Genomic DNA, 16365 nt, shown 5'->3' with positions numbered 1-16365 from the left:
ATTGAAGCTTCCTCATATGCAATTTGGCATTGGGAAGCACCAGAATACAAGATGCCATGAACCCCAAGGCTTGAAGGACTGTCCTTGCAGTCAAGCCTGGACCGTAGAGACATTTGATGAAAATAAAGAGAAAGGCTTCTTTGTTTGTCCGGGGTCAAAAAGGCCATCTGGGAAGCTGTATTCAGTCTCACACCCAGAAAGCACATGTCCAGAGAGGGTACTAGACTGGACTTTGTTTCGTTCACAGAATACCCTAGGCACCTTAACACTGCCATCACATACTGTAGATGTTGAAGAAGTTCGTCCTTTTCCTGTGCAATAATCAGGCAATCGTCCAAATAAGGATGAATCTGTATTCCTCTTAGTCTGAAAAAGGCTATCACTGGAGCCAGAACCTTTGTGAACACTCTGGGCGCAGTAGATGAGCCAAAGGGCAATGCAGAGAACTGATAATGTAAATTTCCAGCCCGAAAACGCAGGTACCTCCTGCAACTGGGCCTGATAGGAACATGAAGGTAAGCCTCTTTGAGATCCAGAGTAACCATCCAGTGATCTTTTCCCAACAGAGGTAAAAGCTGTTGTAAAGTCAGCATCTTGAACTTTGGAATGTCCAGATAAGTCTTGAGGATAGATAAATCCAAAATTGGTCTCCACGTGTTCCCTTTCTTTAGAACTAGAAACAGGCGAGAATAAAATCCTAGGCCCACTTCTGACAGAGGAACTGGCTGTATAGCTCCCATTAGAAGAAGTAAAGAAATTTGTTTGTGAGCCTCTATCCTTTGCCGAGGAGGGACGTCTGGCATGCCCTTGAAAGGAGGCATGGTATGGAAATAGAACTTGTAACCTCGGTTTATAATGTCCAATACCCATTTGTCCTGGGTAACTAAATGCCAATTTTGTTTGAAAAGAGCCAACTTTCCTCCCAAAGGAGCTGCCAGGCAGGAAGAATCTGGCAGCTGAAAATGCAGGTCATTGGGCCTGTTTACGAAAGGACTGGCCCCTGCCTTCACCAGCAGATTGAGCAGGCGAACTCCACTGTCTCGGCCTGAAGGTACTCTGAGCTCTGCCCCTACCACGCCTAGATCTACCCCTAGACTGAGAATCAGAAGAAGGGTACGTCCACCCCTTGGTAGGCCAATTTCTACTAAACTTTGGAGGTTGTACCTGCAAAAAATCTTTAACAGTCTGCATAGACTTAGCCTTGTCTTCCATTTTCTTTAAGACTGACTCCACAGGAGGACCAAACAAAACTTCAGACTGTAAAGGGCATCCAGAATTCTAGACTTAACATGCTCAGACAAATTCTGATCCTTAAGCCAGGCGTGCCTACGAATAACTGAACCAGTTGCAGCCACCCTAGAAGAAGCCTGTAAAGCATCAAAACCACATTGCAAAGAGTGCTTTCCCACCTGTTCAGAAACATGCACTAAATCCTGCAATTCTTTACACTCTATGCCCTCTGCTAAAGCATCCACTTTAGATCTTAGCTGAGAAAGGAGGAAATTCTGATACTTCAACATATGAAACTGGCAGTTCAAAGCTCTCATCGCTAAAGTAGAAGAGGTATACACCTTCTTACCCCATCTATCCAAAGCTCTAGCTTCCTTATCCAGAGGAACCAGATTCTTAACAACAGAGGCTCTAACACCCTTAGGCCCCTGACTAATAGTTTCTGGGTCCGCCCTAGGACTCTTATACAGATATTTATGAGCCTCAGGCACCCTATAATACCTGTCAGGTTTAACTGGAGCAGGAGGCACAGAATCTGGATTAAGGGAAGCCTCGAGAAAACATCCAAACAACATCCAAAACCGGAGGTATAGCTAAGGGTCTATGCTGTGGCAAAACAAGAACTCCCTGAGTCTCTTCCGTGAATCAGAGTAATCCTGTCCTTCCCACTTAAAATGCTCCCTCATGGAATGCAGAGTTTCTGAAAATGAAAAATCCTCTGGAGGAGAAGCAGAAGGAGTGGAATCCTCTGCATCAGAATCAGAATAAGGAGGAAATCTTGAATGTCTTCAGCAGAAGACTCAGAATCATCTGAGGCCTGCTCCAAACTTTCCAACTCTGGCTCCATCCTGGGCCTCTTATCAGGAGGGGGCATAGAACATCTAATTAAAGTAATCAAATCCTCTGCCATTTTAAGCATGTGCTTTTAGGCACAGACCCTGAAGAACCAGAACTGACACCAGAGGAAGGCAAAACAGACCTGCCCTTAGAAGGAGCCTTAGGAACAGTAACAGAAGGCCTAACCACCTTAGGCATAGAAGGGAGAATAGTAACCTGAGAGGCCCCTTCAGCCTGACCTGCCTCCTGAGAGGCCACATCTTGTAAAATCAAAGTTTCCCCTGGGACTCAACAGAAACTTCAGCCGGATCCAGCTGTTCAGCTGTAGCTTCTAAAGATCCGGCGTCAGAACAGCCGAATCATCCTACCTAGGCTTTAAAGATTTGTCTTTGCGCTTCTTAGTAGAAGCCGGCGGCGGAACATCCGACGGCATGTTATAATTACACCTCTTGCCAAAGACTAACCTAGCGCAATCTAACCTCCGCTTTATAGTGCGCTTATTAAACCTAGCACAAAACCGACACCCGACTCACGCCGTGCTCCGGTCCCAAACAAGGAATACAAAGCGAGTGGTAATCCCTATGCAGTATCTGTTTCCCACAAGAAATACAATTATTCACTTTTTCTGACATCCGGTAAGTAACTGAGGCAAGAAAAAATAAAAATATTCCCAACGGGTACTTAGCCCAACTTGGTATCGGTCTGAAACTCCGAAACCGAAAAATTTCAGAACGCCGAACGGCACTTGCAACGCTGCTTCTGCATCGGACCATGCGGCAAAAAAGACTGAGGATATGACGTCGGTCATGCGCCTTTATACCCTGACGCTCTGATGTCAGTTCTAGGCGCCCATGACCGACGTCAGCCTAATACTTTGGTATTCGGGCCGACCGAGGACCGCGGACTACCCATAAGTAAGGACTGCAGCAATGTGAGATGAAGAACATCATTTAACCCTAGATCCTGGACTAGTGACTTTCCCTGCTACTGGCAGATTCTGTTGGGGAAGTCTGTGCTGCCCACCATGGGTTCCTTTAGACCCATGAGCAGTACTGGGGGTCCCCTTCCTGTGCAGGGCTGCCCTTCTTGCCAGGTATAGGTCTCCCTTCTCCAACTCATCTGAAGTAGCACATTGTCTATGAGCTAACCAGATCCTCGTGTCCTAAGGCAAAGTGTTAAGGGCTTTTTCCCCTCACCAAAAGGTCTGTCAGCCCTTCAAAAGTGGTGACCCGACATCCACTTACCCAGCTATGAAAGTAAGTGCTCAGTTCAGCAACATATTCACATACATTTTCATCTGCCATGCGTATATGCTCACAAAACTTTTTCCTATACATTTCAGGTGTTAGCTTAAAACATTCTAAAATACTTTTTTTACAGCAGTATAATCAAAACAGATAAAGTCAGGCATTTGTGATATACAAGTTACAGCTTTCCCCATGGAGTAAGGGGGTCAGGAACCATACCCAGAGCCTTTGCTCAACACTATACTGTTTGCATACCCTCTCAAACATATGAAAGAAACTATCAAAACTATCCCCCTCTTTAAATTGCGGAAGAAATTTACTGACCTGTCATGCTTCTGGGGTCCAGTTACTCCCTTCCCCGTTACCTCCATGATTCTGGCAAAGAGTCAGCCTTTCCCTCTCATGCTTCTTCTGATGCTCCTTTTCTTCGGCTTCTATCTCTAAACGCCTTGCCTCCAACTCAAGTCTCTTTAGCTCCAGCTGGATTTTTAAGTCCACTGCAGAAAGGTTGAGCTGTCTATTCTCTGAGGATATTGTATCTCCACTGCCAGTCTGATTGTCCTTTGCAGAAAGGTTGAGCTGTCCATTCTCCGAGGATATTGTATCTCCACTGCCAGTCTGATTGTCCTCCTGGATACTGTTTTCTGATGCAGCTGTAACCAAGGCTGCAATCAGGTCTGCCTTAGTCAGGTTTCCATGCACCAGTCCCCTAGCCTGGCACATCTCCACCAGCTGGCTCCTTGTCAGCTTTCCATACTTCTCTGCTGACATGCTGCCTGCTCATCCTGACTAACTAAGCTAACAAAAGAAATAAAACAATTGTGATCTGAATTCTGAGTATTCACTGTGCGGCTGTACAAAACACCTTCAGAGATCACTGTACATAAGTTACAGGATTCACTCTACCCACACCACTACAAGCCACTTAGTATGTGAAGTGGGTCCCACCACTGCAAACCACAATGTGAGGATATCTTATCATAACCACTGCCACCACAATGTGATGGCTGTGCCCTGACCCAGCAATCAAGGAGCCTCAATCCTTACCCCTAACACCAGGGAGGGCATCTCATATAAGAGGAAAGGATAACAAATACACACAGTAAAGTAAAATTTCCCTTAAGTGCACACAGAGATCACAGTCAGTCTGGGGCTGGTTGCTCCCTTTCTCCCCAGGTCCCCAGTAAGACTCCCACTGGCACAGCTATAGGGTCCAGATCTCAGCCTAGCTGGCAAGTTAACCTCCAGTACCCTCTCTGTCCCACCAGTGCTTCGTGTCCCTGCCCAGGTAGCTGACACACCACACACACTTTGAGATAAGTATTTATACAACTTCACAGACACTCCTGGGAAAGGCTGACACAGATTTTCCAGCTGTGCCCCTTTACCCAGACTATACGGTAGTAATTACTGCCACCACCAGCTAATACTTAGCAGCTACCCAAAGGCCCTTAAAAGGGTGTCCAATTATTACTGTGCAATATTATTATCCAATTGGTAAGTGTGACTAATCAGTCTAAGGCTTATTAGAGTGGCTTTGTACAATAAACTCTATAAATATGCAATGTACTCTAGAGCTTAACTTAACTCTACACAAACCAGCCACAGGTAAAAGGTTTTTTAAAATATTTAATAATAAATAATAAAAACACAAGACAATATTACTACAATACAATGTTACTCAAGAGTTCAGAGATCACACAGACACTTAAAACAATACAGTAGGAAAGTTCTGATACAACATAAAAACACTTAAGTCTAATCTTTAAAGTCCTAGTTATTCTTACAAGAAAACATACTTCTAAAGTAACTTACTTTCATAGCGCAAGGCAGTGCCGACATCAAGATCAAAATGCTTACAGTCTCTCTCTCTCTCTCAGCAATAGTTTGTAAACTCAATAACATCATCTCTGCTGGGCCCTTCCAGATTACATCATTTTGAGACTTAGGTTTTCCCAGTATACACATTACATCGTTTTGATACTTAGTCTGGAGTTCCCAGGCCAACAGGCTACATTATTTAACACTCTAACACTTGCTGAGGAAACTACAACAATAAAAGACATTTCACATGTACACTCTAGTAATTATTCCTTAGGTTAAAACAATAGAAAGAATGTGTTCAGCTAGCCTCTTCGGCACCGCTATCTAGATCAAAGGGTATACAAGACATAATTTTAACTTCAAAAGAACAGATTTGAAATGCTTGGCTTAGTTTTCCTTACAGCAATCGGCAATTTTGCTACAATCTTGAAGTTCACATTTTACAGTGTTTTCTTTCATTTAAGAAACAAGCCTGTATTTTACATTTATATTTACAAATGATAGAATTATTTATCAAATTATATTTGACTAGGCTGGCAGCCTTCACCCCTTCTCTACCAGTCTTCACACCAAACATGCCTTCTCTGTACAGAACCAGTGACTGCTACCCTGCAAGATGCTTCTAGGGCATCAGAACCACACTGCAAAGTATGCTTGCTGACTTGGGTTGCAGAATGCATAAGCTCTTGTAATTCTTTATTTTCTGCACAGTCTGTAAAGGTAGCTAGTTTTTGTCTAATAAGTTCCTTAATATGTTGCTGGTACTTCAGCATGTGAAACTGGCAATTCAATGCAAAGATGGATACATTTTTACCCCATCTGTCTAAAGCTCTGGAATCCTTGTCCGAAGGAGTGGGGATTCTTAGCTGTAGCTGCTTTTATACCTTTAGGCCCATGGGAATGACCTCTGGGTCAGCAGTAGGATTTTTGAAAAGAAATTTGCGAGAGTAAGGGACTCTGTAGTACCTGTCTGGTTTTCTTGAAGCAGGGAGGAAAAGTGTCAGGAGTTAGACTGGATTCCATAAAATCATCCACAACATCCAGAACTGGAGGTATTGCTAAAGGTCTATGTTGTGGAAAATCTAGAAATTCTCCAAGTCTCTTTTTGGACTGAGGTTAGTCTTGGCATTCCAAGTGGAAATGTTCTCAAAGTATGTAGGGTTTCACCAAAAGAAAAATCCTCTGGAAGGGAAGCAGAGGAAATGGATTCCTCTGCATCTAAATCATCATAAGCAGATAAAGGCATGTCTTCATATTCAGAAATCTCAAAGTTGTTGGACTCTTGGTCTGTTAAAGCTTCTGGGGACAGGTATCTTATTCTCTTAAAAGGAGAAGGCTGGCTTCTCCAAATCAGCATAATCACGTCTTCTGCCATTTTAAGCAATTTGATGCTGTGGCAAGGGAACAGGTGCTTGAGTTTGGGTTGTCTGTTTTTTAGGCATAGCTCGTACTCTTGGCCTTAGAAACTCGGTAGTTTTAGATAGAAGTGAAGACAGGAAAGAAGTCATCTATTTGTCTTGAGAATCGGTAGTGTGAAGAACAACTTCAGAAGCTGGTGCCTGCATCCAAGGTGGAGACATTCGCTGGTTCCGTAGTCAAAGAAGAGTCTCGCGGCATACCAGACTCCGAACAGGTCTCTGTAGCATCCTGTGAATCCACTGAAGTGGGCATCAGGGGCTGCAAAAGCACCTCTCTGAGTACCGGCGAACTGGCGACTAGCTTAACGGAAGCGTCATCAGCAGTTTTGGACCTGTGCCTCTGTCTTTATCCTTATGTTTGTTCGGAAGATTGGTAGTTGGATGGCCTACCGAAGCCATTTCGGAATACAGAGATCAAGAGTGAAAGTATATAGCAACAATAAGGCCCTGATGAAAAATAGTTCGGGGATTGAACAAAACACAAAATCAACAACGAGGTACCTTGTGGTCTAGGCCTAAACAGGTGATGCAGTAAGAATAGAAATCTCGGTGTGGTATTTGCTTTCCACAGACGAGACAATTGGTAACTTTTTCTGACATCCATTTGAGTAAGAAAAAAGGATCCCCAACGGAGTACCAAGCTTTAGAAGACTTCAGGATGATTCAATTTGGAAACAAAAACTCAGGTAGCAGCCGACCGGCACTCGTGCAAACTGCTTCTGCTTCAGGCTCCTCGGCAAGAAAGACTGATGTGATGGTGTCAGCTGCCTGTTTATATACCCCTGACGATCTGACATCAGTCCTGGAGCGACCGACGCAGAAATACTAAGTCTCTAGTATTCGGGCCGACTGAGGGCTACCTGCAGGCAGATAACTCAAGTGTGATGACTGCAACAGTGAAACACGAATAACATCAGAACCTAGTATGCACAGGGGAGTAATTGCCTCCTCCTGACTAAGCACGACTCCATAGACGAAGCAACTTCTGTCATAAGAGATTAAGGAGTGGAGTATTAATGAACTAGTGGTGGCCATCTACAGTGCTGGCATACCTGCAATATGTAATAGGAAATCTAGGTTGGGACAAGGCTTAGAAAGAGCCACCAGGAATGCCTCCAAAGCTTTAGGTGGCAACCTATGATAAAAGTGATGAGGATAAGAAAAATAACTACCTATCCTGCTAAATGTTACATTTCAGTTTCTATCGGTACACGGGAAAATTTGGTTCTTGAAAGTTTTTATGCAAAGTAATAATAAGAAAGTAATTTAAGAGGCAAAACTGACTAATAGGCCCTTAAATAATTACACATTTACCGACATTTAAGTTAGTCACTGCAGACAATTTTGTACAATTTTTTTTAACATTATCTGAGGGTTGCCTCACTGAAGAAATAGTAATGAATCAGTGCTAAATATCATATGATCAGGCACATAGCCTGACAGAGAGAACCATATGTTTGCCAGTGGGACATACAGTACCAGGAACACTATAATAGCTTGTGAAGAAAAGCAAAGAAATTTGTGAAAAGAAGAAATAATCTGCTACTGAATGTTCAAGCTCAAATCCATTTGACAAGTAAGTAATAACTAATGCCACAGGAATGGTCCAGAGAGAGAGAGAAAATAGAAAGAAAAAAAGTGAAGCAGGATAAAGTGCTTGACAGAAGAGGTGACTCTGTAAATTATTTTCAACCAGAGCATTGCACACAGTTTTAAAGCATGCTTAACAACCAGTCATATTATTTGAAAAATATTTCCAAAGACTATGCCACAACAATTAATTCTCAGTTAAGAGTTTGCAAAACTAGGCATTGCACAGTTCTTGTGAGCTTCCCATTACCTTCCACAAGTGGTTCTGTGATATATCTGACCACTCAGCACTGTCAGCTACACGAACCTGTTCTCCAATCAGAGGGCCAAAACAAGTCCTTGGAGGTATAGGTTCTCGAGCCCTAACACCTGCAAGAGATAATTAGGAATGACACAGGTTAAAGAATTTAGAAATAGACACAAACATTGTAGTTCCTACTGCATGCTACAGTGGGCAGTATAAACAAACAGATGGAAAAAAAAAGAAAAATAAAAAAGCTTCTTTTAAAATAAAAGACTTACTAAAGAAAAGTTGGTTTACTTACCACAACAACAGATGTTCAAATAGATCACTGTTGCAGTATTCTTTACTTTTGGGAGTGCACTGTTCAGGGTCATGTCCATCTGACTACTCCTCAAGAGCTCAATTTCTTTTCCCCAACAAGGTATACGCATTTGACACCTGACAAATCCAAGTGTGCTTATGAAAGAGGTACACACAGTCACACCATCTTCACAGCCTGCTTGCCTCTGACACCAATGAGGACCTAAAAGTACAGTTGTCTACACTTATCATAAATGTAGATGTTCGAGTGTATTCACTGATGTAGTCATCACATTTGGGTTATCTGCCTGCAGGTAGCCCTCAGCTGGCCTGAATACCAGAGTCTTCGGATTTCTGCGTCGGATGCTGTCACTTCTTCCATGACGTCAGGGGTATAAAACATGCAGCTGACGCCATTACATCAGTTTTTCTTGCCCCAGATGTCAGGTGCCCCCACAATGGGAAGCAATTATATGGTATGGAACACCCTCAGCAAAAAGCAAATACATATGATATAATACATACCAAACAAAAAGGAAAGGTAGAGCCAAGAGAAGTCTGGGGGTTGGAGGGAGGGTAACCAGGACAGCAACAGTGAATACACTCGACACCTTTACTTATGGTAAGTGTACACAATTGTACTATGTTCTTTGTGTTTCACTGTTGCAGTCATCACATTTGTGTTGATTCCCAAAGCTAAGGAAGGGTGGAGGCAGTAAGAGCATTGGAGCTACCAATCAGGCCCTGTAACACTGCTGTGGCAAATTCAGCTCTAGATTTAGAAAATATAGGCAGGTGGTAATGCTTGGTGAAAGTATGTACAGAGCTCCAGGTGGCAGCTTCCAGGATGTCCCTGGTAGGGACTCCTCTGAGAGATGCTTTAGAGGTAGATGCAGCCCTGGTGGAATGTGATCTTATCCCCTGTGGGGTAGGTTTTCCATGGTGCTTGTAGCAGAAATGGATGCAATGGGCTATCCATTTGGTCAGACTTTCTGAGAGGCTTAGTTCTGTCAAAGTAGAATATAAGCTGTCTTTGCACATCCAGAAAATGCAGTATACTTTCCCCTTATTTTGAGGATTCGGGAAAAAGGTAGACAAATGAATGAACTGGTTTAGAGACACACTAGACACCACCTTGGGCATAAAGGATGGATTAGTCCTGAGCGAAACCCTGTCCGCATTGGAAGATAATGAAGGGTTTCACTGCCACTTGCTGAAGTGATAACTAGAAGTAAGGCTGTTTTCCAGGAAAGGAATTTCAGTTCTGCTATAGCAGCTGGTTCAAAGGGTGGAAGCGTGAGTTTTTCCAATACAAAGTTAAGGTCCCAGGCTGGAGTGGCAGCTCTCCTGGGGGGGCCTTAAATTTTTGGCCCCTCTAAGGAATTGCTTTAGCAGGGGATGAGAGAAGAGGGGTGGCTCATTATTATAATGAGCTGAAATGGCAGAGGCATGAATTTTAATTGAAGAGAAAGATAGGCCCTTGTGCAGCATTTCTGCTAAATAATCTAGAATATGGGGTAAGCTGGGCATCGTTGCGCCCCTCCCCTGAGCCTGGCTCCAGGAACAGTATCTTTTACACTTTTCTGAATAGGAGTTTCTAGTACTAGGCCTCCTTGCCTCAAGAATGACATCCAGCACCTGCTTGCTGTGGGTTGCTAGGGGTGAGCTCAGGGAATTAGCCAGGCTGCAAGGTTCAGGGTTTGAAGCTGAGGGTGCAGAATCCAGCCCACATGCAGGGCCAGCAGGGAGCGGGTCTGTGGCAGGTGCCATGGTTGCAGCTCTGTCAGATGGCGCAAAAGGGGATACCAGTGCTGGCGTGGCCAGGCAAGGGCAATCAGTACTGTCCTCGGCTTGTCCTGTTTGATCTTTAGCAGAACCTTCGAGAGGAGAGGCAGAGGGGGGGAAAGGCATAAATTGAGAGGCTTTCCCAGGAAAAGGACAGGGCATCCACTTTCCAAGCTTGACTGCGGGGTGTTCTGGTACAGAATTTGTTCAATTGGTAGTTCTGAGGGGAGGCAAACACGTCTATCTCTGGTGTCCCCCATTCGTTCCTCAAGAGCTTGAATATTTTGGGTTCCAGTTTCCATTCGTGTGGGTCTATGAGATTTGTGCTCAAGTCATCTACCAGTGAATTTCGTTTGCCTGGCAGGAATTGAGCTTGCAGGTTCATTTGGTAGTTCAAGGCTGTGTTGCACAGAGCCATGGTTAGTCTGCAGAGTGGGTAGGAATGGGTTCTCCCCTGCTTATGTGCCACATAACTGTGGTGTTGTCTGTCTTTACCAGTAGTTATCCTGGAAGAATAAGGTCTTTGAAGGCTGTCAGAGAATTCTGTACAGCTAACATTTCTTTTTGATTGATATGCAGTTGCATCTGTTTTGAGGTCCATTTGCCCTGAATGCACTGCTCTGCCATGTGAGCCCCCCCCCCCCCATGCATAGTCTGATGCGTCTGTTGTTAGGGTTTGGGCGGCAGAGGATAGAGTGAAAGGGAGTCCATTGTTGTGGTAGCAGGCCTCTGCCCACCAAAGGAAAGAACAGTTTTGTACCTACCATAAATGTAGATGTTCGAGTGTTCACCCTGCTGCAGTCATCACACTTGGGTTATTCTGCCGTCAGGCAGTCCCGCAGTCGCCCCGAATTCCAAACTCTCTGTCTGGCGTCGGTTGCTGTCGCTTCTTCCCTGACGTCAGTGCGTCAGGGGTATATAAGAGGCACCCAACGCCATTTTCTTCAGTTTTTCTTGCCCCAGACGTCAGGTGACCCCAAAAGGTAGGCAAAAAAAAAAAAAAAAATATATATATATATATATATATATATATATATATATATGGCTATATAAAAATAAAGCAAAACCCTTAGGTACAAGCAAATACACCACAAAGGTAGTATAGGATAAAGTGGTAGAGATAAGTTCAGCTAGTTCAGAGGGGATGGAGGGAGGGTAACCTGGACTGCAGCAGGGTGAACACTCGAACATCTACATTTATGGTAGGTACAAAACTGTACTATGTTCATCGTGTTACCCTGCTGGAGTCATCACACTTGGGTTGAATCCCAAAGCTAAGGAGGGGAGGTGGAGTCAAACAGGGTTAGAAGAAGCTAGTAGGCCCTGCAAAACTGCAATGGCAAAACCAGCTCTAGTCTTAGAGTAAAGAGGTAAGCGATAGTGTTTGGTGAAGGTGTGCACTGAACTCCAAGTAGCAGCTTCCAGAATATCCTTGGTTGGCACTCCCCTGAGAAAGGCTGCTGATGTAGCTGTAGCCCTGGTGGAGTGGGACCTAATGTTAGCAGGTATTCATTTAGAAATGGTCTGTTTTGAGATAGCTTTTCCTTGTGATCCTGTAGCATAGGCTACAAAGAGCTGGTCAGTTTTTCTAAAAGCCTTAGTTTTATCCAAGTAGAAACGTAATTGCCTGTGAATGTCCAAAGAGTGCAGGAGTCTTTCTCCTTTGTTCTGGGGATTTGGGAAGAAGGTGGGCAAGTGAATGGTTTGGTTTAGGGCCACACTGGATACCACCTTTGGCATAAAGGAAGGATTAGTTCGTAGAGAAACTCTGTCTTGATGAAAAATGAGGAAAGGTTCCACTGCCATTAGTGCCTGTAGCTCTCAGACTCTTCTAGCTGAGGTTATTGCTAGTAGTATGGCAGTTTTCCAAGAAAGAAATTTTAAATCAGTTGAAAAAGTTGGTTCAAAGGGAGGCAGTGTAAGCTTTTCCAGGACAAAGTTGAGATCCCAAGTAGGTGTTAGAGCTTTCCTTGGCGGTCTTAAGTTCTTAGCCCCTCTGAGATACTGTCTTAGGAGTGGATGTGAAAATAAAGGAGGATCCGTGCTGTAATGAGCTGAAATTGCTGAGGCGTGGATCTTAATAGATGAAAAGGAAAGTCCTTTGTGTAACATCTCAGTTAAATATTGTAGAATCTGAGGAATGTTCGGCTCCAGGGGATTTAGGCCTTTAGCCTGGTTCCAGGAGCAAAATCTTTTCCATTTGTCTGAATAGGTTTTCCTGGTGCTGGGCCTCCTGGCCTCCAGAATGACAGCCATAACAGCTTTGGATAAAGATGTTGGCTGGTTGTTTAGGTAATTTGCCATGCAGCCAGGTTTAAAGTCTTGAACTGGCTGTGTAGAATCAGATTGTCTTGCTGGGTGAGCAGGTGAGGAATTTGTGGCAAAATCCATGGTGGGCCCTGGGCCATGTTCCATAAAATTGGGTACCAATGTTGGCGTGGCCAGTCTGGTGTAACGAGAATCATTTGTGGCCTCTCTAATCTGACTTTCAGCAGTACCTTTGCTAGAAGAGGCAGTGGAGGGAAGGCATACACTGTTAATGTTCTCCAACTGAATGAGAGAGCGTCCACTTTCCAAGCTAGTGGATGGAAGGTCCTTGTGCAAAATTTTTGAAGTTGGTGGTTGTGGGGGCTTGCAAACAGATCTATGTCTGGGCGTCCCCATTTTTGAGCTATCATTGCAAATATTTGTGGATCTAGTTTCCATTCGTGTGGATCCATGATGTTTCTGCTTAGGTAGTCTGCCAATGTGTTTTTCTTTCCTGGCAGGAACTGTGCTTGTAATTGAACCTGGTAAGACAGTGCAGTGCTCCACAAGGTCATTGCTTGCCTGCATAGAGGGTAGGAATGTGTGCCCCCTTGCTTGTTTATGTACCACATGACTGTGGTGTTGTCTGTCCTTATTAGTAGTTGACCTGGGTGTAGAAGGTCCTTGAAAGCTGTTAGGGCATTCTGCACTGCTAGCATTTCTTTTTGACTGATATGCAGGTGTCTCTGATCTGTACTTCATTTGCCCTGAATGCACTGTCCTGCCATGTGTGCTCCCAAGGCATAGTCCGATGCACTTGTTGTCACAGTTTGCCTGGCTGTGGGTAAGGTGAAAGGCTGACCCTTGTTGAGGTGACATGCTTGTGCGCACCATAGAAACTCTTGCTGAAGGCAGGGAATGAGTGGAATCATCGTTTCCAAGCTGTGGCTGTGCTGAGTCCATACACTTTTCAGGTACCACTGTAATTTCCTCATATGCAGTTTTGCAAATGGTATTAGTAGTATGCAAGATGCCATGAATCCCAAGGCCTGCAGAATTTTTCTTGCAGGGAGTTGGGTCTTTGTTGCCATTATTTTGAAATATTGAAACAGCTGTCGTTGTTTGTCTGGCGTGAGATAAGCCATCTGGGCTGTTGTATTCAAGCTGGCACCCAGGAATGTTATGTTTTGTGAGGGCACTAGTTTTGATTTCTTTTCGTTTACTGTGTACCCTAGGCAACTTAGAAGGTGTTTGACAAATGCCAGATGCTGTAAAAGAATGTCCTTGCTTTCTGCTTGAATAAGACAGTCGTCCAGGTATGGGTATATATGAATTCCTCTTTGTCTGCAGTATGCAATTACTGGTGCCAGGCATTTTGTGAAGACCCTGGGCGCAGTAGATAAGCCAAAGGGCAGTGCAGAGAATTGATAATGCGTTGAACCTGCAATGAAGCGGAGGTATCTTCTGCAATTTTGTTTGATAGGGACATGCAGGTATGCCTCCTTGAGGTCCAAAGTGACTAGCCAAGCATTCTTGCCCAGCATAGGAAGAAGCTGCTGTAGTGTTAGCATCTTGAATTTTGGTACTTGCAGATAGGTGTTCAGAATTGAAAGATCCAGAATGGGTCTCCATGCTTTGTCCTTTCTTGGAACTAGGAAGAGTCTTGAGTAAAATCCTTGTCCCTGGCTCCTGTGTAGGTACCTGTTGGATGGCTCTCATGTTCATGAGAGCTGTCATTTGTTTTTGTGCCTCTGTCCATTGATTTGGTGGCAGGTTTGGCATTCCTTTGATCCTTGATAAGGTATGAAAGTGGAATCTGTATCCTTGAGAGACAATGTTTAGAACCCATTTGTCTTTTGTGATGATGTCCCAGTTGTCTGCAAAAAATGCTAGTTTTCCTCCCAAGGGTGTTGCCAGGAGAGATTTGCTTGGTAGTTTGAGGATAGAGTCATTGTGTCGGTCTTCTGCTAGCTTGGGGCCTGTCTTCTCCTCCTTTCTGGGTAGCAGAACCCCATTGGCGAGGTTTGTAAGGGCCCTGTGACTGACCTCTGGCCCTTGGGTGTCTGTATTTGCCCCTCTGTGATCTGTCTGAAGCTGGAAAGGACCAATATTTTGTTGGCCAATTTTTGCTGAAGCGAGGGGGTTGTACCTGCAAGAAATCCTTGACTGTTTGCATAGATTTAGCCTTATCCTCCATTTTCTTTAAAACCTCTTCTGCTTTGACACCAAATAATACATCCTGTTGTAAAGGTGCATCTATAATTTTGCTTTAACATGGTCAGGGAGGGTTTGCTCTTTTAACCAAGCATGTCTACGAATGACTGAGCCAGTAACAGCTGCTCTACAAGAAGCTTCCAGTGAATCAAATCCGCATTGTAAAGTATGCTTGCCCACCTGTTCAGCTGCATGCAACAGATCCTGCATTCCCTTGAATTCAGGCTGTTCTGAGTGTGTGCTCATTTTTTGTTTTAACTGAGACATCAGGAATTGTTGATATTTCAACATGTGAAATGCTCGCATAGCCAGAGTTGCAGAGGTGTATATTTTCTTTCCCCATCTATCTAGGGCTCTGGAATCTCTTTCAAAGGGCACAGGATTTTAGCCATAGAAGCCTTTGCTCCCTTAGGACCCTGGGATATGGTTTCTAGGTCAGCTACAGGGTTTTTATAAAGGAATTTGTGTGAGTCAGGTACTCTGTAGTATCTGTCTGGTTTGGCTGGAGCAGGAGGTAGAGAGTCTGGATTTAAACTAGACTCCAAGTAGACATCATCCACAATATCTAAAACAGGAGAGATAGCAAGAGGTCTGTGCTGGGGTAATAAAAGGAACTCTCGGAGCCTTTTCTTAGAATCTGAGTAATCCTGGCCTTCCCAGTGGAAATGTTCCCTCATGGTATGTAATGTTTCCCCAAAGGAGTAGTCTTCAGGGGGAGATGCTGAGGGAATAGAGTCTTCAGCATCAGAATCCTCATAAGGTGGAAAAGTGTAATCCTGTTCCTCAGAAGAATCTGAGGAGAGAGAAACCTGGTCAGAGGATGCATAATCCTCCTCGTCTTGGTCTTTTATCAGGAGGGGGATGGGAACCCCTGATAAGGGTAATTAAATCTTCAGCCATCTTAAGCATCTGTTTCTTAGGCATTGGGCCTTGACCTGTAGACTGATGAACAGTTTTCTTGGGTTTTAAAGGAGTCTTAAGCTTCGCATAAGATTTAATGGTGAGTGTTAGTCGGTCTGAAGATACCTTCTGCAACCGAAGGAGTTTCCTCTGCGCCGGTGTCTAAATCTGCTCCAGTGTCGGTAGATGGCTGCGTTGGCCTAGTAGACTCCACTTGGGAGTCGGCAGCTGTCTGGGGTTCCAGCTCTGCGGTCATCAGGGGCTGCGTAGGCTCCTCACTGAAAACCAGAGAACCGGCAACAGGCCCAGCCGAGGCCTCAGGGTCTGGCTTATTCCTAGGCTGCCTGTCCTTATCCTTGCATTTTTTATGATTTGCGGTCGTCGGCTGCTCCGACAGCATGACATAATTGAATTTCCTACCAAAGTAATGCCGTGCGAAGTCAAAACGGCATTTGATAGTGCGTTTATTAAACCTAGCGCAAAACCGACAACCTGTGACGTCGTGGTCTGGGCCTAGGCAAGGAATACA

General features: G+C 44.3%; 1 protein-coding gene across 4 annotated transcripts in view; it reads right to left on the bottom strand.

Moving 5' to 3' along the window:
- PRDM4 (PR/SET domain 4) overlaps positions 1–16365 on the bottom strand; it is a 780070-nt gene that overhangs the window by 458018 nt on the left and 305687 nt on the right. For all 4 annotated transcript variants that reach the window (XM_044088574.1, XM_044088573.1, XM_044088575.1 and 1 more), the window contains one exon: positions 8397–8515. In XM_044088574.1, coding sequence (XP_043944509.1) covers positions 8397–8515 — 119 coding nt within the window. The remainder of the gene's footprint in view (positions 1–8396; positions 8516–16365) is intronic.

Source organism: Protopterus annectens, chromosome 11.part0 (genome assembly GCF_019279795.1).
Source record: "Protopterus annectens isolate FY-2018-M chromosome 11.part0, PAN1.0, whole genome shotgun sequence".
Taxonomy (NCBI): Eukaryota; Metazoa; Chordata; order Ceratodontiformes; family Protopteridae; genus Protopterus; species Protopterus annectens.
Note: the sequence above shows the minus strand (reverse complement) of the source record. Positions and strands in the feature narration are given on the sequence as shown.